At 52.1% G+C, this 26,511-nt stretch overlaps 1 protein-coding gene across 2 annotated transcripts; it reads left to right on the top strand.

Moving 5' to 3' along the window:
- The first annotated feature begins 1,212 nt into the window (after positions 1-1,212).
- On the top strand, positions 1,213-26,266 carry LOC132390018 (protein spinster homolog 1-like). 2 transcript variants are annotated; one of them, XM_059962597.1, is made up of 13 exons: positions 1,213-1,427; positions 3,365-3,430; positions 3,873-4,009; positions 5,983-6,134; positions 8,235-8,301; positions 9,351-9,493; positions 9,641-9,793; positions 10,214-10,403; positions 10,660-10,725; positions 12,993-13,091; positions 13,329-13,500; positions 13,779-13,833; positions 25,853-26,266. In XM_059962597.1, the coding sequence occupies exons 1-12, from the start codon at positions 1,247-1,249 to the stop codon at positions 13,790-13,792; spliced, it is 1,440 nt and encodes a 479-aa protein (XP_059818580.1). In that variant the 5' UTR covers positions 1,213-1,246; the 3' UTR covers positions 13,793-13,833; positions 25,853-26,266. The 2 variants fall into 2 exon arrangements, with proteins under 2 accessions (XP_059818580.1, XP_059818579.1); XM_059962596.1 differs by lacking the exon at positions 13,779-13,833 and having other exon boundaries at positions 1,216-1,427.
- Positions 26,267-26,511: the final 245 nt, after the last annotated feature.

Genomic DNA, 26,511 nt, shown 5'->3' with positions numbered 1-26,511 from the left:
CCTCTAACGCTGTCCCTTCCCTTCCCTCCCTTCCCCTCCTTCACTCTCCATCTGTTCTCTCCTTCTCTCTTCCTCTCACCCTCCTTCTGCCCTCCCTCCACCACTCTCTGTTCTCTCCTCCCTCACTGACTTTTTCCAAAGCACACACTCACATTCTGTGTTATATTTCCAATAATTTTTAAACAAAAAGCACAACTGACCCTTCGGCCCAATCCCCAATACTAACCACCAACCTCTTCATTTACACTGATCCCGTTTCGTTCCACCCACCTTCCCCTCAAACACCCACCCCCAGTTTTTACCCCTAATCCACACAACTGGGGGTATCATTTACAACTCCTCATTAATCCATGGACCCCGGACGTCTCTGGGGGGAATGTGGGAGGAAACCGAAGCCCGCAGGACCGCAGCGCTTTCGTCCTCAGGTCAGTCCTCCCAGCACCGAGAGCGCTGCAGTTCAGTCCTCCCAGCACCGAGAGCGCTGCAGTTCAGTCCTCCCAGCACCGAGAGCGCTGCAGTTCAGTCCTCCCAGCACCGAGAGCGCTGCAGTTCAGTCCTCCCAGCACCGAGAGCGCTGCAGTTCAGTCCTCCCAGCACCGAGAGCGCTGCAGTTCAGCCCTCCCAGCACTAGAATCTGCTGTTGATCGGCCCTTGTCACCACCAGGAGCCGTCCAGTTCAGTTTTCCCAACATCAGTTTCGCTGTATTATAGCCCTCCCAGCACTGGCAACGAGTAGATCAGACGTACTCCAGCACATCACACACAAAATGCTGGAGGAACTCAGCAGATGAGGCAGCGTCTTTGGTGGCTTTCTCCCACAGTTTGGTCCTCCCACCACTCGGATCGCGGTAGTCAGTCCACCAAGATCACTGCGAGCGGAAACGCTGCGACAGGGTCGTCCCATCACAGAGAACTCTGAATTTCAGTACTCCCAATAACCCAGAATTCCTGTAGTCAGGCTCTCCCAGCGCCTGGATCGGAGCACACCGATGCTGCTCGATCGTCCCACTACCATTCAGTCTTCCAGATATGGAGGGTCTTCCTGCAGTTTAGTCCTCCCACCACCAGGATTGCTGCCGGAAGGACCTCGTCACTGCAGGCCAGTCCTCCCGTCACCAGGGTCGCTGCGGGTCGTCCCTCTCAATACTGGGATCGCTGTGACGTGTCCCGCCAGCGACGGAACAGGATCACGTGCGTGGGGAGGCTGATCACGTGAGGGGAAGATGCAGGCCGGCGGAGGGCGGCGATGATGGAGGAGGCGTCGGTGTCCGGAGTTGGGGAAGGCGATCGGGATGGGGAGGGACCAGAGGAAGGGCAAGTCCCGACGCCGAGCCCGCCGGGGGTCGGGCGGGGTCGCGCCGTCAGCACCGTCTGCGTCCTCTGTTACATCAACCTGCTGAACTACATGGACCGGTTCACGGTGGCCGGTGGGTCAAGAGAGCGGGGAGTGTTGTGTGGGGAGGGGACTGAGCCGCTTGAGTTTCCTGAGGAAGTGACAAAGGTGGTCGATGAAAGTGGAACTGTGAATGTTTTCTATGTGGACTTTCATAGGGAAGCTGATGAGGTGGGATCCACAGTGAACTGGCTGTTCGGATTGGAAATGGCTTGCCCCCAAAGGTAGAGGGTTGGCCTCAGTGGAGATCCGTGACCAGCGGTGTTCCACAAGGATTCATAACACTGTTTTGTTACGTATGAATGAACTGGATGAAAACGTAGTGAGTTCGTAGACGATACAGAGATCGGTGATGGTGTGGACAGTGTAGAAGAGAGCCAGAGGATACAGTGCGATACTGATCAGTTGCAGATACCGGCAAAGGAATGGGGATGGAGTTTAATCCGGGCAAGCGGGGGTGGGGGCTTGACAGCTCAACAATGAATGGACAGCACACAGCTCATGGCAAGACCTTGAACAGTACTGATGTACAGAGGGAGTTTGGGATCCAAGTCCCCAGCTCCCTGAAAGTGGCCGCACAGATGAGATTGAATAAGATTTATTTGTCACCTGTACATCCAAACATACACAGGAAAATGTAGCACTTGTGACAACTCCCTGATGTGCTGGGGGCACAGGCTTCTGGTACCAACCCTGGGAAGTGTTGAAGGACCTGGGGGTACAGGTACATGGTTCCCTGAAAGTGGAGTCACAGGTAGACCAGGTGGTGAAGGTGGTGTTTTGTACGTTGGCCTACATCAGTCAGGGAACTGACTACAGGAGTGGGGGGTGATATCATACCTGGGGAAATATCTCCCCTCTCTTAGTCCAGATGGTCCTAGAGTATGTATTATTAACAGAGGTTGGACAAACTTGGGTTTTCGAGGGAGTGGCAATGGGTGAGCAGGGAAGGGATGGATAATTACATTGTGCAAGCAGAAGGGATTAAGGATCTAGTGCCTTCCCAGCGTATATGAAGAATATATTCTTCACGGGCGTCCAGCCAGGCACAGATATCGATTTTAATCAATATTTCAATGACAAGCTCTGCCATCTTCATCAGGGATTATGCCTGGGCATGTCTAGTCCGGCATCTGTCCCTCCTGATTGGTTAGTCCTCATCCAATCAGGTTTCTGCTATACCACCTGGTTTACAATCAAATTCCAGTTCTTACTTAGAGCAAGACCTTGGTCTTCGTTAAAATTCTTTTCCTCGAGTTTTATTTCAATGGCTTCTAGGCGGTCACAAAAGCCACTGGCGTGGCACAGCAGTTTTGTGCCATCTGAGTCAATCCTATGGCCATTGAGAATGCTCAAATCACAATTTACGCAGGTCAAACTTGCCCTGGGACCCAGAACAGTGGCATTTACAGGATTCCCTATGAATGGGAAGCAGAGTCTATTGGCCAGACGGTTGAAACTTGCATCAAGGAGCACAGGAGGTGTTTCCACTTGGGTTACCTAGAGAAATCGGTGGTAGCTGAACACTGCATTCGTAATGGCCATAGGATTGACACAAAAATACTGTGTTGTGCCCGTGCCTTTTGGGACTGCCTGGTGAAGGAAGTAATTGAAATAAAACTAGAGGAAAAGAATTTTAACAAAGATGAAAGGTCTTGCTCCAAGTAAGAACTGGAATTTAATTGTAAACAAGGAGTGAGAGTGGATGGGGACTAACCAATCGGGAGGGAGGGACAACGGAGTTATAAATCCCACCAGATTAGTCGTGCCTGTTGAAGATGATCGAGTTTGTCATTGAAATGTTGGTTAAAACTGATACTTGTAGCCGGCTGGAAGCCTGAGAAGAGTTTTCAGAAGAGATTAGTTTAGCTAATTTGGAAAAATGTTGTACATGGGACAGCTGTGATTTTTCCAAGGGATTGGGGGAAAGACAGAAATGTTACTTCCGTGTGTCTCTCAATCTCTTCACAGGAGTTCTACCTGACATCGAGGAATATTTCCATATTAATGATGGTAGTTCAGGATTACTGCAGACAGGTAACATACCCCTCCTCATACCCCTCCACCTACCCCCTCCCCATACCCCTCCTGTTCACCATTCCTACGAGGCTGGTGCTCTATAAACTCCCTGAACCCCTGGATTAGGTCCGAATCTACCACCCACTCCTGGGGATCTGATACTCTATGTATAAACCTCTCAAACCCCTGGATTAGATCCCAGTCTGTAACCCACTCCTGGGGATCTGTCATTCCATATATAATCTCCCTGAACCCCTGGATTAGACCCCAGTCTTTAACCTACTCCAAGGCTTCCTACATAGAAATGCCCCAAGCCACTCATTCCTCTCTCATTCTGGGGGGGATTTTTCCTGCCGCGCTCCCACTGTCGACTTGCCTTCTCTCCTGCTCTCTCCCTCTTTATATAAACTGTCAGACTGAAGCCATTTGGGTCACTGAGTGTGACCGGCTTTTTCCACAGTTTTCATCTGCTCATACATGATCTTCGCGCCCATCTTTGGTTATCTGGGTGACCGTTACAACCGAAAGATCATCATGAGCTGTGGCATCTTCTTCTGGTCGGCAGTGACACTGCTCAGCTCCTTTGTTCCTCGGGCGGTGAGTGCTGGAAAATAATATTCGCAACTCCCCGTTGCTCTCCCGCCTAACCCTTCACCCCCACACCACCACCCACTCAACCCCTCCCCTCTTCACAGCCCAACCCCCATCCCCTTCACAGCCCATCCCCAACCCCTCACCCCTTCACAGCCCAACCACTAACCCCTCACCGCTTCACAGCCCAATCCCTAACCCCTCACCCCCACAACCCCTCAACCCTTCACAGACCATCCCCAACCCCTCACCCCTTCACAGCCCAACCACTAACCCCTAACCCCTCACCACTTCACAGCCCATCCCCAACCCCTCACCCCTTCACAGCCCAACCACTAACCCCTCACCGCTTCACAGCCTAACCCCTAACCCCTCACCACTTCACAGCCCAATCCCTAACCCCTCACCCCCACAACCCCTCAACCCTTCACAGACCATCCCCAACCCCTCACCCCTTCACAGCCCAACCCCTAACCCCTCACCACTTCACAGCCCAATCCCTAACCCCTCACCCCCACAACCCCTCAACCCTTCACAGACCATCCCCAACCCCTCACCCCTTCACAGCCCAACCCCTAACCCCTCACCACTTCACAGCCCAATCCCTAACCCCTCACCCCCACAACCCCTCAACCCTTCACAGACCATCCCCAACCCCTCACCCCTTCACAGCCCAACCACTAACCCCTAACCCCTCACCGCTTCACAGCCTAACCCCTAACCCCTCACCACTTCACAGCCCAACCCCTAACCCCTCACCCCCACAACTCCTCACCCCTTCACAGCCCAACCCCTAACCCCTCACCCCCACAACCCCTCACCCCTTCATAGCCTGACTGCTAACCCCTCACCCCCACAACCCCTCACCCCTTCACAGCCCAACCGCTAACCCCTCAACCCCTCACCCCTTCATTGCCTGACTGCTAACCCCTCACCCCCACAACCCCTCAACCCTTCACAGACCATCCCCAACCCCTCACCCCTTCACAGCCCAACCACTAACCCCTAACCCCTCACCGCTTCACAGCCTAACCCCTAACCCCTCACCACTTCACAGCCCAACCCCTAACCCCTCACCCCCACAACTCCTCACCCCTTCACAGCCCAACCCCTAACCCCTCACCCCCACAACCCCTCACCCCTTCATAGCCTGACTGCTAACCCCTCACCCCCACAACCCCTCACCCCTTCACAGCCCAACCGCTAACCCCTCAACCCCTCACCCCTTCATAGCCTGACTGCTAACCCCTCACCCCCACAACCCCATACCCTTTCACAGCCCAACCCCTAACCCCTCACCCCTTCACAGCCCAACCCCTAAACCCACACTCCCACAACCCCTCACCCCTTCATAGCCCAACTGCTAACCACTCAACCCCTCACCCCTTCATAGCCCCTGCTAACATCTCACCCCTTCATAGCCCAACTCCTAACCCCTCACCCCACAACCCCTCACCCCTTCACAGCCCAACCCCTAACCTCTCACCCCTTCACAGCACGACTGCTAACCCTTCACCCCCACAACCCCTCACCCCTTCACAGCCCGTCCGCTAACCCTTCACCCCTTCACAGCTCAACTCAACCCCTCACCTCCACAACCCCTCACCTCCACAACCCCTCACCCCTTCACAGCCCGACCGCTAACCCTTCATGCCTTCACAGCCCAACCACTAACCCCTCATCCCCACCAGTCACCAGGGCTAAACCCTTGGCCCCAACCCTGGGATAGCCTCTCAGTTCCAAACCCCTCTGCCTGCTCCAGGCCTTTGGCCCCATACTCCACTTTCCCCTTTCCACCACAGGTTCCAGCCCCTCACCATCACACCCGCATCCTCCCACTGCAGCTGCTCACCCCCTGCTCCAGCCCCTTGCCCCTCTCCCCCTCCTTTTCCATTCCCTGCCACTTCCCCCTCCAATTTCCTGCCCTCTAACATCAGCTCTGATATCCCAAGGTGACTCTCTCCTTTTCCCTCCCTCAGTACTTTTGGGCGCTGCTGCTGACGCGTGGACTGGTTGGAGTGGGGGAGGCGAGTTACTCTACCATTGCCCCCACTGTCATCGCCGACCTCTTTGTGGGAGACAAACGTACACGCATGCTCTCCATCTTCTACTTCGCCATCCCTGTGGGCAGGTGGGTATGGACAGAGCCTCACTCTGTGTCTGACCCTGGGAATGTGTGATGGGATGGTGTGGAGATAGATTCACTCTGTGTCTGACCCCAGGAGTGTGTGATGGGACGGTGTGGAGATAGATTCACTCTGTGTCTGACCCCGGGAGTGTGTGATGGGACGGAGTGGAGGGAGATTCACTCTGTGTCTGACCCCGGGAGTGTGTGATGGGACGGTGTGGAGGGATATTCACTCTGTGTCTGACCCCGGGAGTGTGTGATGGGACGATGTGGAGGGAGATTCACTCTGTGTCTGACCCCGGGAGTGTGTGATGGGATGGTGTGGAGATAGATTCACTCTGTGTCTGACCCCAGGAGTGTGTGATGGGACGATGTGGAGGGAGATTCACTCTTTGTCTGACCCCGGGAGTGTGTGATGGGATGGTGTGGAGATAGATTCACTCTGTGTCTGACCCCAGGAGTGTGTGATGGGACGATGTGGAGGGAGATTCACTCTGTGTCTGACCCCAGGAGTGTGTGATGGGACCGTGTGGAGGGAGATTCACACTGTGTCTGATCCCGGGAGTGTGTGATGGGATGGTGTGGAGGGAGATTCACTCTTTGTCTGACCCCGGGAGTGTGTGATGGGATGGTGTGGAGGGAGATTCACTCTGTGTCTGACCCCGGGAGTATGTGATGGGATGGTGTGGAGGGAGATTCACTCTGTGTCTGACCCCAGGAGTGTGTGATGGGACCGTGTGGAGGGCTCTGTGTCTGACCCCGGGAGTGTGTGATGGGACGGTGTGGAGGGAGGTTCACTCTGTGTCTGATCCCGGGAGTGTGTGATGGGATGGTGTGGAGGAAGATTCACTCTTTGTCTGACCCCGGGAGTGTGTGATGGGATGGTGTGGAGGGAGATTCACTGTGTCTGACCCTGGGAGTATGTGATGGGACGGTGTGGAGGGAGATTCACTCTTTGTCTGACCCCGGGAGTGTGTGATGGGACGGTGTGGAGGGAGATTCACTCTGTGTCTGACCCCAGGAATCTGTGATGGGACAGTGTGGAGGGAGATTCACTCTGTGTCTGACCCGGGGAGTGTGTGATGGGACGGTGTGGAGGGAGATTCACTCTGTGTCTGACCCCGGGAGTGTGTGATGGGACGGTGTGGAGGGAGATTCACTCTGTGTCTGACCCCGGGAGTGTGTGATGGGACGGAGTGGAGGGAGCCTCACTCTGTGTCTGACCCCAGGAGTGTGTGATGGGATGGTGTGAAGGGAGATTCACTCTGTGTCTGACCCTGGGAGTGTGTGATGGGACAGTGTGGAGGGAGCTTCACTCTGCGGTTGACCCCGGGAGTGTGTGATGGGATGGTGTGGAGGGAGTTTCACTCTGTGTCTGACCCCGGGAGTGTGTGATGGGACGGTGTGGAGATTGATTCACTCTGTGTCTGACCCCGGGAGTGTGTGATGGGACAGTGTGGAGGGAGATTCACTCTGTGTCTGACCCGGGGAGTGTGTGATGGGACGGTGTGGAGGGAGATTCACTCTGTGTCTGACCCCGGGAGTGTGTGATGGGACGGTGTGGAGGGAGATTCACTCTGTGTCTGACCCCGGGAGTGTGTGATGGGACGGAGTGGAGGGAGCCTCACTCTGTGTCTGACCCCAGGAGTGTGTGATGGGACAGTGTGGAGGGAGATTCACTCTGTGTCTGACCCTGAGAGTGTGTGATGGGACAGTGTGGAGGGAGATTCACTCTGCGGTTGACCCCGGGAGTGTGTGATGGGATGGTGTGGAGGGAGTTTCACTCTGTGTCTGACCCCGGGAGTGTGTGATGGAACGATGTGGAGGGAGATTCACTCTGTGTCTGACCCCGGGAGTGTGTGATGGGACGGTGTGGAGGGAGATTCACTCTGTGTCTGACCCAGGGAGTGTGTGATGGGACGGTGTGGAGGGAGATTCACTCTGTGTCTGACCCCGGGAGTGTGTGATGGGACGGTGTGGAGGGAGTTTCACTCTGTGTCTGACCCCGGGAGTGTGTGATGGGATCGTGTGGAAGGAACTTCGCTCTGTCTGACACTGTACCTGTTTCTCTCGTTCCCCTCATCCCTTCTCCCCTCTTCCCAGTGGCTTGGGCTACATTGTGGGATCGAAGGTGAACGACGCCGCAGGGGATTGGCACTGGGCCCTCAGGGTGAGCTGGGTCCCAGAGTTTGAGATGGCTGGAGATAATGGGATGGGCCAGAATGGGTACTGGGAGTGGGTAATGGCAGGAGAGGGTAACAGTCTGGGAGGGGTGTAGAGGAGTGCGTAGGGTACATAGCCCCCTGGCTCGCTCAACTTGCTTCCATCTGGGGGGGTCAGCCTTCGGCCCCACCAGACTGGATAATCAGCTTGTGTTGATGCTGTGTGATATCCCACCCCGCCAAATAACAGTCAGTGGGATTAAATGATTACTCTTTATAGATCTTACTAGAACTAAGTGATTAATAACGATAAAGTATATATGAAGGAAAAGAAAATCGAGAAAAGGCGCCCAAACCCCTTCGTGCACAACCTTTGGGGCTCAATTAATGAATCCGATCCCCGCTGAACTCCTGGACTCGCTGCTCAGGACCACCCGAACTGATCAGCCCAGTACATCTGTCCTCATCTCCTCGCCGAACCTCCTGGCCTCGGATCCCAGCACGCGATCCGTTCTGTCGCCCAGTTTCAGCATCGCATCCTCTCTCTCTTACCCCCTCGCACCAACTCCCCAGAAGCCCGCCAACAATAGTTTACAGACCCAGAAGAGAGAATAACATCCTTCCCAGTTGGTTAACAAATGAATGCAATTCTCATTATCGGTAATTTTAACCCAAACAAACTGCGAGAGAAAGCACTTGTCACAACAAAGAAGCATTCCTACTTTTAACAAAACAAAGAAGCCATTTTGATTAACATACGCTGTAACAAAGAAACCCCTTACACCAATAAGAAACCCCCTTACATACAGGTGGAGAGGAACGCGGGGGAGAGAACGGAGATGGGGGAGAGGTTCACGGAGGGGTGTAGAAGAGGGAGGGGTTCGTGGAGATGGAGGGGTGCAGGGGAGGGAGGGGTATAGTGGAGGGAGAGGGTCACAGAGACGGGGAGGGAGAGGGTCAAGGAGATGGGAAGGGGTAACAGGATGGATGTAGGAGGGTGGTCACAGAGATGGGGGGTATGGGGGGGACTGTAACTTGTTTCACTCACATTCCACAGGTGACCCCAGGCCTCGGGCTTTTGGCAGTTGTCCTGCTGCTTCTGGTTATCCCGGAACTTCCTCGTGGAGCAGTGGAACGCCGGTCAGATCGGGAGCTGGTGAACACCTCATGGATCACTGATATCAAAGCCCTGTCTTCGAAGTGAGTTCCTGATGCTTAGTACCAGGGTGGGTGAGGGGGTCCAACGTCATTGCGGGAGAGGAGAGCGGTGTGTCTGACTCTCAGTTCCAAAGCGCCGAAGCGGACATTGTGTCTGATCAACTGTCTCTCATTCTGTCCCACACACAGTAACAGCTTCATCCTGTCCTCCCTCGGCTTCACGTCGGTGGCATTTGTAACCGGGAGTCTGGCCCTCTGGGCTCCGGCCTATCTGTTCCGAGCTCAGGTGGTCCAGGGCACCATGAAACCCTGCACCCAGAGACCCTGCAACTCCACCGACAGGTAACTACCTCCCTGCCTCTGTCCAAGGGAGGCGGATGAGCCCTGGGGAGGGATGGGAGTGCTTGCAGGGCAGGGAGGGAGGAGCGAGGCAGTCAGCCCGAAGTGGGGCAGGGGGAGGCAAGGTGGGAGAGAGCACCATCGGAGAGAAGGGCTGAAAATGAGAAGCAATAGTGGAGAGGCTGCTGAAGTGAGGAAGAATGCGTGGTTTTGGGGAGTGAGATGGGAGGAAGGGGGCATGATGGGAGTGAGGGAGGGAGCATGATGGGAAGGAGGGGTGCGATGGGAGTGAGGAGGGAGCGTGATGGGGGGAGCGCTGTCAGATGTGCTAGCCTGATTTCTCTTTCTCTCGCTCTCTCTCTTTCCTCCCCTTTGCCTTCACTCCATCCCTTCTTTCCTGTTTTCTGCCCCCCCCCCCCCCAGCCTGCTGTTTGGGGTGGTCACCTGTGTGACGGGGTTCCTTGGGGTGGGAGCCGGGGTGGAGGTAAGCAGGCGTTACCGGCGGGTGAATCCCCGGGCCGACCCCCTCGTCTGTGCCTTCGGCATGTTGTCCTCGGCACCCTTCCTCTTCTTGGCCGTGGCTATGGCCGAGGCCAGCACCGTCGCCACCTATGTGAGTGTGGGAGGAACGGGGAGGGAGGGGGGGGTGATGGGTGGGTGTGGGCGCTCACCTCATCAACTGGTGGGCTGTGGCTGGGCAACCCCTTCAGAACTAGACCTGACTCTCCCCTTCTCATGGCCCATCCCTCTCCCTTCACCCCCACTCTCACAACTCTCCCCCCTCCTCCTTGCTATCTCTATCCCTCCGTACTTCGCTCTCCCCCACCCCCTCCCACCAATCCTCCCCAACCCTCTTCCCCCTTTTGCAGGTCTTCATATTCTTCGGCGAGTTGCTGCTCTCCTTGAACTGGGCGATTGTTGCTGACATCCTCTTGGTAAGTGTTTCCCCTCCCTGTCTGCCGGTCGTTCATTGTGGTAGATGGAGAGGCAGTGGGGGTAGGGGAAGTGGGAAGAGCCTCAGGGAGGGAGGCTGGAGTGTGGAATCACTAAGGAAGGCGGGTGGGGGTGAAGGGCAGGAGAGTGAAAGAAACGGGATGGGGGGGGGAACTCTCTAGGGGTCTTTATGCTCTTGATCTCAGTTCCTTCAGTGTCATGTTTCCAATTTGCTTCATGTTTCTTTACTTGAAATTCCTGCTCATTGTCTTTGATTTACCCTCGGCTGTCCAAGTGCAGTTCAATCAATCAGTAAGGTGGGCAGAGTGGTGCCAGAGGCTCCTAGCCCGTTCACCATCTTCTGTAAATTTGGTAATTGGCGGATTATTGCTAAATGTTCCGAGGTGCAATGACAAATGGGTCTTTCATGCTGTTCATTCAGAGCAGATCATTACGCTGTGCTTGTCCATGGAAACTCAGCCAGCTTTGGCATGGGTACTAGCCTCCCCAGCATCCAGGGCACCTTCAAAAAGTGGAAGAGGTGGCGTCCACCATTAAGGACCCCCATCATCCTCTTCTCAGGGAGGAGGTACAGGAGCCTAAGGCACACTCTCAACAATTCAGGAACTGCTTCCCTTCTGCCACCTGATTTCTGAATGGACATTGAACCCATGAACACCACCTCACTGCTTTTTTTTATGCTCTTTTTACATACTTATTGTAGATTACAGTTTTTACTATTATACTTTGCACGGTACTGCTGCAGCATAACGGGAAATTTAGCGAGCATCGAGGTAGAACGAGGCAAAAGCAGATAAGGTGTAACAGCTACAGAGACAGCGCAGTGCAGGCCGATGAGAAGGGGCAAGGGGCACGAGCACTCTTTATCCGAAAACCTGAAGAACTCCAAAATCTGAAATTTGTTTGAGTGCTGACATGATTTCCAGGCGATGTGCTGGTCTGTACACACCACAGACATTTCTGAAAAGTGATTTCACACGTGCAATGAACAGAAGTTAATGAAAAATAGAAAATCACTTCATAAAGTGAAAAATTGGGAGAGGTTGCCCGGGTAAAGTCTTTATTTGTTGGAACACAGATCGAGGGACAGCCGAGGGTTTAAGATCATGAGAGGCGCAACATGAGTGGATGAAACGGTCTTTTCACCAGGGATGAGGAAAACATAAGATAGGGCCATGAGTTTGAAGGTGAGAGGGGAAAGATTTGAAAGGGTATGGAGAGAGAGGCAACTTTCTTCGGTAGAGCGTGGTCCATGTATGAAATGAGCTGCCAGAGGACGTGGTTCAGGCAGGTACATGGGGGGGGGGGGGGGGGGTGCAGTTTCGAGGGATAAGGGAAGTGGGGACTGGTTGGCATGGACTGGTAGGGCTGAATGGCCTGTATTGGTGCATTTAGCTCCCAGACTATTAAAATTGTAGCCGTTCACCTACTGTTAACCCGAGGATGGGACTTTCATGGTGAACGGCAGGACGCTGAGGAGTGTTGTAGAGCAGAAGGGCCTGGGGGGTTCAGGTACATGGTTCCCTGGAAGTGGAGTGATGGGTGGTGAAGAAGGTGTTTTGAACGCTTAGCCTCCGTGAGTCAGGGAACTGATTACAGGAGGCGGGAGGTAATATCTCCCGTCTGTCAGTCCAGATGGTCCCAAAGGGGAGGGTGGGGGACTGTGATCCTGCCCCCTTCTCTCCCAAAGGTATTTGTGTTGTAGATTTGGCCAGGCCACCTCAGGAGTAATTCATTCAGTCCTGGGAGGGGTGTGGGGGCTTTGGAGACAGAGCACAGGATGCCGTCTGCCCTTGAGGGATGAGCTGTAAGGGGAGGCTGGACATCTTGGGTTGTTTTCTCTGGAGCAGTGGAGTGAGGGGAGACTTGACAGAGGTTTACAAGATCGTGAGAGGCCACCGGTACCTCTCCCCACCCCCCCAAGATCAAAATGTCTGATACCCGAGGGCATGAGGGGGGTAAATTTGACGGAGATGTGGGTGGGTGCCTGGAATGTGGTTGGCAGATACACATTAAGAGGCTTTTAGACAGACAGGTGAATGTCCAGGGAACGGAGGGGTATGGACATTGTGTTGGCAGAAGGGATTTAGTTTCAGAATCATCGTGTGTTGAAGGGTATATTGCAGTGCTGCACGCTGTCAGGTGTTTTCTCAGTCCGGGGGTACAGGCCAAGGGAAGGGCAGTGATGCAGTCTGTCTAACAATCTCCTTCCCCTCTCTCCCTCCCGCCACTTTGTCTCCCCTCTCAGTACGTGGTGATACCGACGCGCCGATCAACAGCTGAGGCTTTCCAGATCACCATGTCCCACCTCCTAGGAGACGCCAGCAGCCCTTACCTCATTGGAGTGGTGAGTCAGTCGGGTGGCAGAGACGGTCTGCATCTGCGCTCCCCGCCTCTCGCTGACAGATCGATGAGCCCCACTCCTTGCTGTCTCCTACCGTCCCCCATCTCCCTGCCTTACCAACTCCACTATAGCCCCTGTCCGGCCTATACCCCACCCTTGCCCCCTTTACCCAGCTCCCTCGCCCCTCTCTTGGCATGCCCCTTCTCACTGTCTCCCTCTCTGACCCCCCTGCTCCCCCAGATCTCGGATGCCATCCGCCGCCATCACCCGGACTCGTACCTCTGGGAGTTTCGCAGCCTGGAATACTCGTTGATGCTCTGCTGTTTTGCCGGGGTCCTGGGGGGAGCGGCCTTCCTTGCCACTGCAATCTTCATCGAACAGGACCGGCGTAAGGCTGAGCTGCTTACACAAGGTGGGTTACTGCAGCGCTGAATTTGTCTCGTTCCTGCCCGTGCCCCTCCAACATTGCAACACCATTACCCTGCCCCTCCTGCGAAGTTGGATCATTCCTGCACCCCTCCCACATTCGTACGCACAATCACACTGCGCTTCCTGCCGATTTGGCTCGTTTCTGGCCCTCTCCAATATTTCTTCGTAGATTTAACCTCTTTCCTCCCCTTTCCACTGTGGGCGGGAGGCTGCCCCCCTGTGCCCACACTGAAGTCATCTGCATTTGATTTGTTCCTGTAGGTGAGACAGAGTGAAGACCCCAGACAGGGGCCGGTCAGGCTCAGCCAGAACCCAGGTGACTGGGGGGGGGGGGGGGGGGGCCAGGAGGCAGGGCAAACGGGGGGGGGGGACGCAGACAGCCTGGGATACTCCTCTCACCGTCTTGCCCCTTCCCCTGCCCTCGCATCCCCCCCCACCCCCGCTCTTGGCGCCCCTCTCCCCACTCTTGCCTGCCCCTTCCCCCCAACTCTTGCCCACCTCCTCCTTTCTCCTTGTAAAAGTTTTCAGTCCCTAACCTTGTTCACATAAGTGCGTATTACAAGCAGGAGTCAGATCAATTTAACTGAGAATTTTTATCTGTGAATCACATGCTCCTTTTTTTCACAGTAGAGCACAAAGAACGGAAAAATTGTAAAGCATGGAGAACTAAAAATTCAAAAGCTGAAACGTCAGCAGTTGAAAAGTATTCATCCCCTTTGCTCAGTACTTAGTTGAACCAACTCTCGCTGCTATTACAGCCAGTAGACTTTTTGGGTAAATATTTATTAGCTTTGCACAACATGATGGAACAAGATTTGCCCATTCCTTCTTGCAAAATTAAAATTGCTCAAACTATGCAGTGTTGGTGGGAAGCAGCGGTAATCTTGCGGACTTGCCAGAGTGGTTCGATCTGACTCTGGGCCACTCGAGGATATCAATTTTCTTCATTGTCACTCTGACAGTGTGCCCTGTCACTGCCCTGCTGAAAGTCTAATTTCTCCTTCAGTTTAAGATTTCAGGCAGAGGCTAGCAGGTTTTTATCCAGGATCTCTCTGTATCTAGCAGCATTCATCTTCCCATCAATCCTGACCAGATTTCCAGTCCCTTTTGCTGAAAAGCATCCCCATAGCACAATGCTACCTCCACCATAATACAGAGTGGGGATGGGTCACCCAGCTGATGCACAGTGTCAGATTTACACCACACCTGAGGCCTAAAGGTTCCACTTTAGTCTGATGCGACTCGAGACCTACTTCCGTATCTTTATGCGACCTGCTAAGCGATGCTTTACAAATGACAAACAAGTACTGGAAATACAAAGCAACTCTCAGAATGCTGGAGGAACCCAGCAGGTCAGGGAAAGAGTAAACAGTTGTCATCTTGGCCGAGACAATTCTTCAGAAATGGAAAGGAAAGGGAAAGTCAGAATAAGTAAATGGGGGTAGGGGAGGAAGCAGCAGAGATCACAGAGGGGGAGCAGTGAGAGAGGGTTTTCCATCTGGGTAGCCTCCAACCTGATGGCATGAACTTCGATTTCTCAAGCTTCTGGTAATTGCCCCCCTTCTCTCCTTCACCATTCCAGTTTCCCTCTCACCTGCCCATCACCCTCCACTGGTGCTCCTTCCCATTCTTCTATGTCCTCTCCTAACAGTTTCCACCTCTTCCAGCCCTTTATCTCTTTCTCCAATCAATTTCCCAGCTTTTTACTTCATCCGTCCCCCACTCTCAGTTTCACCCATCTTGTACTTGCTCCTTTTCCCCCACCTTTTTTTCTGACTTTCCCCTTCCTCTCCTGTCCTGATGAAGAATCTCAGCCTGAAACGTCGACTGTTTATTCCCATCCATAGATGCTACCTGATGTGATCATTCAGCATTTTGTGCGTGTTGACACTTTGCAAAGTTTTTATGGACAAGGTTGTGCTGTTTTTAAAAGCCAGGGCTGCTTCCTTGCCACTCTTCCACAAACACTCTCTTTGTGCAAGGCCTTAGAGATGGCAGAGCCACGAACTTCATCTCCAGTTGCCCCCACTGCTTCTGCAGCTCACTCCGAGTGCCTGCTTACAAGTGCCATTAGAGGGGTGGCCTGACCGGGGCAGTGTGGCTGTGGTTTCAGATTTTTTCCACTTTTTGGTAATTACGCTAAGCTCCGGGATGTGTTCATTACCTTTGAGATGGTCTTGTACCCTTCCCAGCTTTGTCCTTTCCTATTGTCATTTTCCTGACTTGTATTAATGCACTCTTCATTTTGATTTGGTCTATTGAAAATCTACCATACTGTTGGACCTTGCAGAGAGAAGGTGTATTTATTCTTATGAATTGATTGAAAATGTGATCCTCCAGTTTTTTACATGAATAAATTTGGGTGTTAGTAAGGTAATAAGCAGTATGGCATCTGAGGGAAGTAAACTTTGTAATTACAAAGGGGATGAATACTTCTTCAGCCTCACAATTTTGCTTTTTAATTTTTAGTAAACTGTTGACAAATTTTGCAAGTTTTCTTTTGATTTGACAAGATGTACAATATTTTGTAGATTAGCTCAGAATCTTACTTTTAAATTTAACTCCTACTTTAAATATTTTAAGTTTAGAGAATGAGACTATAAAATGTGAAAGTAATTGCGGGGGTTGACCCACAAGCCACTGTATGTGTGTGAGCAGGTGCAGTGAGACCTCCAGAGCGTAAGAATCGTTCATTATCGCTGACGTGTTGTGAAGTTTGTTGTTCAGTACAGTACAAGGCATAAAATGATTGTACACTACAATAATAAAATAACTAATGTGAAGAAGAGGTGACACAAACAAAATACTGGAGGAACTCAGCGGGTCAGGCAGCAGCGATGGAAATGAAGTCAACATTTCTGGCTGAGACTCTTCAGGACTGGAAAGGAAGAGGGAAGATGCCAGAATAAAATGGTGGGAGGGGTAGGAGGAGGATTGTGAGAAGGAGAGAGGTGAAACCAGATAGGTGGGAGGGCCAGGTGATTAAGTGCGAAGCTGGGAGGTGTTGGGTGGAAATGGTAAAGGGCTGGAGAAGAAGGGCTCTGGGGGAGAGGGTAGACTTGTAGAAGGGGAAGGAGGGAGGGACCCGGGGGAGGTGATGGGCAGGTGAGAAGGATTAGGAGGCTGGAGTGGGGAACAGAAGAAGGGGGAGGGATTTTTTTTATTCGAAGGAGATATCAATATTCATGCCATCAGGTTGGAGGCTATGCATACAGAATATGAGGTATTGCTCCTCCACCCTGATTTCTTGGCAAAAGAGGAGGCCATGGACCGACATGTCGGAATGGGAATCAAATTTAATGTTTGGCCACCAGTGAGTTCTGCTTTTGGCAGATGGGGTGGAGTTGCTCCATGAAGTTCCCCCAATTTACAATGGGTCTCACCAAAGTACAGGAGGTTGCCGTGGAGGGAGCTGAACGCAATGGACAATCTCAGCAGATCCGCAGGTGAAGCGTTGCCTCGCCTGAAGGTCTGTTTGGGGCCCTGAATAGAGGTGGAGGAGGAGGCGTGAGGGCAAGGGTGGCACCTTGACTGCTTGCAGGAGGGAGATGAGTGGGGAGGGACGAATGGACAGGGGAAAGGTGGAGGGAGCTGAATGTGGAGAGAGGGCGGGAGATGAAGATGTGTCTAGTGGTAGGATCCCTTTGCAGATGGTGCAGGTTATGGAGGGAGATGCTTTGGATGCAGAGGCTGATGGGGTGGTGGGTAAGGTTGAGGGGAACAATCACTGTTAAGGTGCTGGGAAGATGGGATGAGCGTAGATGTCTGGGGAAAGGGGATGCAGGTGAGGGCAGCATCAATGGTGGAGGAAGGGAAACCCCATTCTTTGAAGAAAGAGCATCTCTGATGTCCTGGAAAGGAAAGACACGTACTGGCAATGAGGTATAGCGTTCACGGAGCATCCAGAAATACAATGGTGGACAGGAAGAAGCTTTTCCTGAAACATTCACTGTGGTCTCCAGTCTTCTGTACCTTGTCCACAATAGTGGTACTGAGAAGAGACCGTGTCCTGGGTGACAATAATGAGAAGAGACCGTGTCCTGGGTGACAGTAATGAGAAGAGACCGTGTCCTGGTGACAGTAATGAGAAGAGACCGTGTCCTGGTGACAATACTGAGAAGAGACCGTGTCCTGGGTGACAATACTGAGAAGAGACCGTGTCCTGGTGACAGTAATGAGAAGAGACCGTGTCCTGGGTGACAATACTGAGAAGAGACCGTGTCCTGGGTGACAATACTGAGAAGAGACCGTGTCCTGGGTGACAATACTGAGAAGAGACCGTGTCCTGGGTGACAATAATGAGAAGAGACCGTGTCCTGGGTGACAGTAATGAGAAGAGACCGTGTCCTGGTGACAATACTGAGAAGAGACCGTGTCCTGGGTGACAATACTGAGAAGAGACCGTGTCCTGGGTGACAATAATGAGAAGAGACCGTGTCCTGGGTGACAGTAATGAGAAGAGACCGTGTCCTGGGTGACAATAATGAGAAGAGACCGTGTCCTGGGTGACAATAATGAGAAGAGACCGTGTCCTGGGTGACAATACTGAGAAGAGACCGTGTCCTGGTGACAGTAATGAGAAGAGACCGTGTCCTGGTGACAATACTGAGAAGAGACCGTGTCCTGGGTGACAATACTGAGAAGAGACCGTGTCCTGGTGACAGTAATGAGAAGAGACCGTGTCCTGGGTGACAATACTGAGAAGAGACCGTGTCCTGGGTGACAATACTGAGAAGAGACCGTGTCCTGGGTGACAATACTGAGAAGAGACCGTGTCCTGGGTGACAATAATGAGAAGAGACCGTGTCCTGGGTGACAATACTGAGAAGAGACCGTGTCCTGGGTGACAATAATGAGAAGAGACCGTGTCCTGGGTGACAGTAATGAGAAGAGACCGTGTCCTGGGTGACAATACTGAGAAGAGACCGTGTCCTGGGTGACAATAATGAGAAGAGACCGTGTCCTGGGTGACAGTAATGAGAAGAGACCGTGTCCTGGGTGACAATACTGAGAAGAGACCGTGTCCTGGGTGACAGTAATGAGAAGAGACCGTGTCCTGGGTGACAATACTGAGAAGAGACCGTGTCCTGGGTGACAGTAATGAGAAGAGACCGTGTCCTGGGTGACAATACTGAGAAGAGACCGTGTCCTGGGTGACAGTAATGAGAAGAGACCGTGTCCTGGGTGACAGTAATGAGAAGAGACCGTGTCCTGGGTGACAATACTGAGAAGAGACCGTGTCCTGGGTGACAATACTGAGAAGAGACCGTGTCCTGGTGACAGTAATGAGAAGAGACCGTGTCCTGGTGACAGTAATGAGAAGAGACCGTGTCCTGGGTGACAATACTGAGAAGAGACCGTGTCCTGGTGACAATAATGAGAAGAGACCGTGTCCTGGGTGACAATACTGAGAAGAGACCGTGTCCTGGGTGACAGTAATGAGAAGAGACCGTGTCCTGGTGACAATAATGAGAAGAGACCGTGTCCTGGGTGACAATACTGAGAAGAGACCGTGTCCTGGTGACAGTAATGAGAAGAGACCGTGTCCTGGGTGACAGTAATGAGAAGAGACCGTGTCCTGGGTGACAATACTGAGAAGAGACCGTGTCCTGGGTGACAGTAATGAGAAGAGACCGTGTCCTGGGTGACAGTAATGAGAAGAGACCGTGTCCTGGGTGACAATACTGAGAAGAGACCGTGTCCTGGGTGACAGTAATGAGAAGAGACCGTGTCCTGGTGACAATAATGAGAAGAGACCGTGTCCTGGGTGACAATAATGAGAAGAGACCGTGTCCTGGGTGACAATACTGAGAAGAGACCGTGTCCTGGGTGACAATAATGAGAAGAGACCGTGTCCTGGTGACAATAATGAGAAGAGACCGTGTCCTGGGTGACAATAATGAGAAGAGACCGTGTCCTGGTGACAATAATGAGAAGAGACCGTGTCCTGGTGACAATACTGAGAAGAGACCGTGTCCTGGGTGACAATAATGAGAAGAGACCGTGTCCTGGTGACAGTAATGAGAAGAGACCGTGTCCTGGGTGACAATAATGAGAAGAGACCGTGTCCTGGTGACAATAATGAGAAGAGACCGTGTCCTGGTGACAATAATGAGAAGAGACCGTGTCCTGGTGACAATAATGAGAAGAGACCGTGTCCTGGGTGACAATAATGAGAAGAGACCGTGTCCTGGTGACAATAATGAGAAGAGACCGTGTCCTGGGTGACAGTAATGAGAAGAGACCGTGTCCTGGTGACAATAATGAGAAGAGACCGTGTCCTGGTGACAATAATGAGAAGAGACCGTGTCCTGGGTGACAGTAATGAGAAGAGACCGTGTCCTGGGTGACAGTAATGAGAAGAGACCGTGTCCTGGGTGACAATAATGAGAAGAGACCGTGTCCTGGTGACAGTAATGAGAAGAGACCGTGTCCTGGGTGACAATAATGAGAAGAGACCGTGTCCTGGGTGACAATAATGAGAAGAGACCGTGTCCTGGGTGACAGTAATGAGAAGAGACCGTGTCCTGGGTGACAATAATGAGAAGAGACCGTGTCCTGCTGACAGTAATGAGAAGAGACCGTGTCCTGGGTGACAATACTGAGAAGAGACCGTGTCCTGGTGACAATAATGAGAAGAGACCGTGTCCTGGTGACAATACTGAGAAGAGACCGTGTCCTGGTGACAATACTGAGAAGAGACCGTGTCCTGGTGACAGTAATGAGAAGAGACCGTGTCCTGGGTGACAATAATGAGAAGAGACCGTGTCCTGGTGACAATAATGAGAAGAGACCGTGTCCTGGGTGACAGTAATGAGAAGAGACCGTGTCCTGGTGACAGTAATGAGAAGAGACCGTGTCCTGGTGACAATAATGAGAAGAGACCGTGTCCTGGGTGACAGTAATGAGAAGAGACCGTGTCCTGGTGACAATACTGAGAAGAGACCGTGTCCTGGTGACAGTAATGAGAAGAGACCGTGTCCTGGTGACAATACTGAGAAGAGACCGTGTCCTGGTGACAGTAATGAGAAGAGACCGTGTCCTGGTGACAATACTGAGAAGAGACCGTGTCCTGGGTGACAATACTGAGAAGAGACCGTGTCCTGGTGACAGTAATGAGAAGAGACCGTGTCCTGGTGACAATACTGAGAAGAGACCGTGTCCTGGTGACAATAATGAGAAGAGACCGTGTCCTGGGTGACAGTAATGAGAAGAGACCGTGTCCTGGTGACAATAATGAGAAGAGACCGTGTCCTGGTGACAATACTGAGAAGAGACCGTGTCCTGGGTGACAGTAATGAGAAGAGACCGTGTCCTGGTGACAATAATGAGAAGAGACCGTGTCCTGGGTGACAATAATGAGAAGAGACCGTGTCCTGGTGACAATAATGAGAAGAGACCGTGTCCTGGGTGACAATAATGAGAAGAGACCGTGTCCTGGTGACAGTAATGAGAAGAGACCGTGTCCTGGTGACAATACTGAGAAGAGACCGTGTCCTGGGTGACAATAATGAGAAGAGACCGTGTCCTGGGTGACAATAATGAGAAGAGACCGTGTCCTGGGTGACAATACTGAGAAGAGACCGTGTCCTGGGTGACAATAATGAGAAGAGACCGTGTCCTGGGTGACAATAATGAGAAGAGACCGTGTCCTGGGTGACAGTAATGAGAAGAGACCGTGTCCTGGTGACAATAATGAGAAGAGACCGTGTCCTGGTGACAATAATGAGAAGAGACCGTGTCCTGGGTGACAGTAATGAGAAGAGACCGTGTCCTGGTGACAATACTGAGAAGAGACCGTGTCCTGGTGACAGTAATGAGAAGAGACCGTGTCCTGGTGACAATACTGAGAAGAGACCGTGTCCTGGTGACAGTAATGAGAAGAGACCGTGTCCTGGTGACAATACTGAGAAGAGACCGTGTCCTGGGTGACAATACTGAGAAGAGACCGTGTCCTGGTGACAGTAATGAGAAGAGACCGTGTCCTGGTGACAATACTGAGAAGAGACCGTGTCCTGGTGACAATAATGAGAAGAGACCGTGTCCTGGGTGACAGTAATGAGAAGAGACCGTGTCCTGGTGACAATAATGAGAAGAGACCGTGTCCTGGTGACAATACTGAGAAGAGACCGTGTCCTGGGTGACAGTAATGAGAAGAGACCGTGTCCTGGTGACAATAATGAGAAGAGACCGTGTCCTGGGTGACAATAATGAGAAGAGACCGTGTCCTGGTGACAATAATGAGAAGAGACCGTGTCCTGGGTGACAATAATGAGAAGAGACCGTGTCCTGGTGACAGTAATGAGAAGAGACCGTGTCCTGGTGACAATACTGAGAAGAGACCGTGTCCTGGGTGACAATAATGAGAAGAGACCGTGTCCTGGGTGACAATAATGAGAAGAGACCGTGTCCTGGGTGACAATACTGAGAAGAGACCGTGTCCTGGTGACAATAATGAGAAGAGACCGTGTCCTGGTGACAGTAATGAGAAGAGACCGTGTCCTGGGTGACAGTAATGAGAAGAGACCGTGTCCTGGTGACAATAATGAGAAGAGACCGTGTCCTGGTGACAATAATGAGAAGAGACCGTGTCCTGGGTGACAATACTGAGAAGAGACCGTGTCCTGGGTGACAATAATGAGAAGAGACCGTGTCCTGGTGACAATAATGAGAAGAGACCGTGTCCTGGTGACAATAATGAGAAGAGACCGTGTCCTGGTGACAATAATGAGAAGAGACCGTGTCCTGGGTGACAATAATGAGAAGAGACCGTGTCCTGGTGACAATAATGAGAAGAGACCGTGTCCTGGGTGACAATACTGAGAAGAGACCGTGTCCTGGGTGACAATAATGAGAAGAGACCGTGTCCTGGTGACAATACTGAGAAGAGACCGTGTCCTGGTGACAATACTGAGAAGAGACCGTGTCCTGGGTGACAATACTGAGAAGAGACCGTGTCCTGGGTGACAATACTGAGAAGAGACCGTGTCCTGGTGACAATAATGAGAAGAGACCGTGTCCTGGGTGACAATAATGAGAAGAGACCGTGTCCTGGGTGACAATACTGAGAAGAGACCGTGTCCTGGTGACAATAATGAGAAGAGACCGTGTCCTGGTGACAATACTGAGAAGAGACCGTGTCCTGGGTGACAATAATGAGAAGAGACCGTGTCCTGGTGACAATAATGAGAAGAGACCGTGTCCTGGGTGACAGTAATGAGAAGAGACCGTGTCCTGGGTGACAGTAATGAGAAGAGACCGTGTCCTGGGTGACAGTAATGAGAAGAGACCGTGTCCTGGTGACAGTAATGAGAAGAGACCGTGTCCTGGTGACAGTAATGAGAAGAGACCGTGTCCTGGGTGACAATACTGAGAAGAGACCGTGTCCTGGGTGACAATAATGAGAAGAGACCGTGTCCTGGGTGACAATAATGAGAAGAGACCGTGTCCTGGGTGACAATACTGAGAAGAGACCGTGTCCTGGTGACAACACTGAGAAGAGACCGTGTCCTGGTGACAGTAATGAGAAGAGACCGTGTCCTGGTGACAGTAATGAGAAGAGACCGTGTCCTGGTGACAATAATGAGAAGAGACCGTGTCCTGGTGACAGTAATGAGAAGAGACCGTGTCCTGGGTGACAATACTGAGAAGAGACCGTGTCCTGGGTGACAGTAATGAGAAGAGACCGTGTCCTGGTGACAGTAATGAGAAGAGACCGTGTCCTGGGTGACAGTAATGAGAAGAGACCGTGTCCTGGGTGACAATAATGAGAAGAGACCGTGTCCTGGGTGACAATAATGAGAAGAGACCGTGTCCTGGGTGACAGTAATGAGAAGAGACCGTGTCCTGGGTGACAGTAATGAGAAGAGACCGTGTCCTGGGTGACAGTAATGAGAAGAGACCGTGTCCTGGGTGACAATACTGAGAAGAGACCGTGTCCTGGTGACAGTAATGAGAAGAGACCGTGTCCTGGGTGACAATAATGAGAAGAGACCGTGTCCTGGTGACAATACTGAGAAGAGACCGTGTCCTGGTGACAATAATGAGAAGAGACCGTGTCCTGGGTGACAGTAATGAGAAGAGACCGTGTCCTGGGTGACAGTAATGAGAAGAGACCGTGTCCTGGGTGACAATAATGAGAAGAGACCGTGTCCTGGGTGACAATAATGAGAAGAGACCGTGTCCTGGGTGACAATAATGAGAAGAGACCGTGTCCTGGGTGACAGTAATGAGAAGAGACCGTGTCCTGGGTGACAATAATGAGAAGAGACCGTGTCCTGGTGACAATACTGAGAAGAGACCGTGTCCTGGTGACAATAATGAGAAGAGACCGTGTCCTGGGTGACAATACTGAGAAGAGACCGTGTCCTGGTGACAATACTGAGAAGAGACCGTGTCCTGGTGACAATACTGAGAAGAGACCGTGTCCTGGTGACAGTAATGAGAAGAGACCGTGTCCTGGGTGACAATACTGAGAAGAGACCGTGTCCTGGTGACAATACTGAGAAGAGACCGTGTCCTGGTGACAATACTGAGAAGAGACCGTGTCCTGGTGACAGTAATGAGAAGAGACCGTGTCCTGGGTGACAATACTGAGAAGAGACCGTGTCCTGGTGACAATAATGAGAAGAGACCGTGTCCTGGGTGACAGTAATGAGAAGAGACCGTGTCCTGGGTGACAGTAATGAGAAGAGACCGTGTCCTGGTGACAATAATGAGAAGAGACCGTGTCCTGGGTGACAGTAATGAGAAGAGACCGTGTCCTGGGTGACAATAATGAGAAGAGACCGTGTCCTGGGTGACAGTAATGAGAAGAGACCGTGTCCTGGGTGACAGTAATGAGAAGAGACCGTGTCCTGGTGACAATACTGAGAAGAGACCGTGTCCTGGGTGACAATACTGAGAAGAGACCGTGTCCTGGTGACAATAATGAGAAGAGACCGTGTCCTGGTGACAATACTGAGAAGAGACCGTGTCCTGGGTGACAATACTGAGAAGAGACCGTGTCCTGGTGACAATAATGAGAAGAGACCGTGTCCTGGTGACAATACTGAGAAGAGACCGTGTCCTGGGTGACAATAATGAGAAGAGACCGTGTCCTGGGTGACAGTAATGAGAAGAGACCGTGTCCTGGGTGACAGTAATGAGAAGAGACCGTGTCCTGGGTGACAATAATGAGAAGAGACCGTGTCCTGGGTGACAATAATGAGAAGAGACCGTGTCCTGGGTGACAGTAATGAGAAGAGACCGTGTCCTGGTGACAATAATGAGAAGAGACCGTGTCCTGGGTGACAATAATGAGAAGAGACCGTGTCCTGGGTGACAGTAATGAGAAGAGACCGTGTCCTGGGTGACAGTAATGAGAAGAGACCGTGTCCTGGGTGACAGTAATGAGAAGAGACCGTGTCCTGGGTGACAATAATGAGAAGAGACCGTGTCCTGGGTGACAGTACTGAGAAGAGACCGTGTCCTGGTGACAGTAATGAGAAGAGACCGTGTCCTGGTGACAGGAAGAGGGATGTCCTCGATGGTAAAGGATCCTAAGTGATAAGAAACAGCATTGAAATTAAACATAAATTAGACACAATTTTTATAAGAAAGAACTTGACTAGACCATAAACAAATTTCACTGTGGTGCCCAGTTGTGCTGTACTGTGGTAGTGATTCAGATTGTGCTGGTTGGTACAAGGACTGAACGATTGAAGTGAAGTCGCTGTTCCTGAACCCAGTGGTGTGGGACTTCAGGTCTCTGTACCTCCAGCCCAGTGGGAGCTGTGAGAAGATGGCACGGCCTGGATGGTGGGGATCTTTGCTGATGGACATTGCCTTCTTGAGGCAGCCCCCACCACCCCCCGTAGATACACCGGTGGTGGGGAGATGTGTCTGTGATGTATCCACTGCTCTCTGCAGCTTCCTGTGTTCCCGTGCGTTCGAATTGCCGTACCAGACCGTGGTGCATCCAGTCAGGACACTTCCAGCAGTACATCTGCAGCAGTTTGTCAGAGTGTTCGGTGACCGGCAGAACCTCCTGAGGAAGTAAAGACACTGGCAAATCTCCCGTGTGATTGTATCAGTGAGCTGGGTCCAGGGCAGCTCAGCTGGGATTTAAAGCTGCTGACTCTGTGCACCGCTGACCCCCCAGTGTAGACGGGCACACATTCACCTCCTTCCTCTCCCTGGAGTCACTCAGCAGCTCGTTAGTATTTGGGATATACTAGTCTTTGGAAGATGTGGGGAAGGGGAATCTAGTTCAGCCATAGGAGCAGGGGAGGTGGGGGTAGAAATCACTCCCATGGCACGGACTGACTCTTCTCTCTCCTTCCTGCTCCATGCAGCTCCGCCTGAGTCTGAGGAAGAGATCGTGGTGCCCAGGGAAGGAAGGTCTCTCAAGCTGCCGGTGGCCAGTGTCCTGATCTGAAAGTATCGGAGAGGGAGAGGGGGTTGGGTGACTCTTCCACCTCCCCACTGCAAGAGCGAGAACTGGTGCGGGGAGAGTTGAGAATGTGCGAAAGGGGCAAACACACCTCCTTTCTCAAGCTAGAAGGGGATCTCGCCCTCTTGGCCCAGGGTCTGTGACTCGGCTGGGGCAGGCAGAAATGGATTTGATTACAGAGGGAGGCCCAGATATTGTTCATGTGATGATTGTGGTTAACGGAGAGAGGGTGACAATCTCTCCCGGATACTTTTTCATTGATCTTTGCACAATTTGACTACTTTCTGTCAAAGAATAATAAATTACTTATTCCTGGCTTGTGTGTGTTAACTCCAAAGGAAACATTCCACCCACACCATCTCAAAACACACTCCTGGGTGTCTGACACACAGTGAATCTCCCTCCACACTCTGCCATCACACGCTTCTGGGGCCAGACACAGAATGAAACTCCCCCCGCCCACACCGTCCCATCACACACTCCCGGGGTCAGACACAGAGTGAATCTCCCTCCACACCGTCCCATCACACACTCCCGGGGTCAGACACAGAGTGAATCTCC

The sequence above is a fragment of the Hypanus sabinus genome, unplaced genomic scaffold, assembly GCF_030144855.1.
Source record: "Hypanus sabinus isolate sHypSab1 unplaced genomic scaffold, sHypSab1.hap1 scaffold_739, whole genome shotgun sequence".
Lineage (NCBI taxonomy): Eukaryota > Metazoa > Chordata > Chondrichthyes > Myliobatiformes > Dasyatidae > Hypanus > Hypanus sabinus.
Note: the sequence above shows the minus strand (reverse complement) of the source record. Positions and strands in the feature narration are given on the sequence as shown.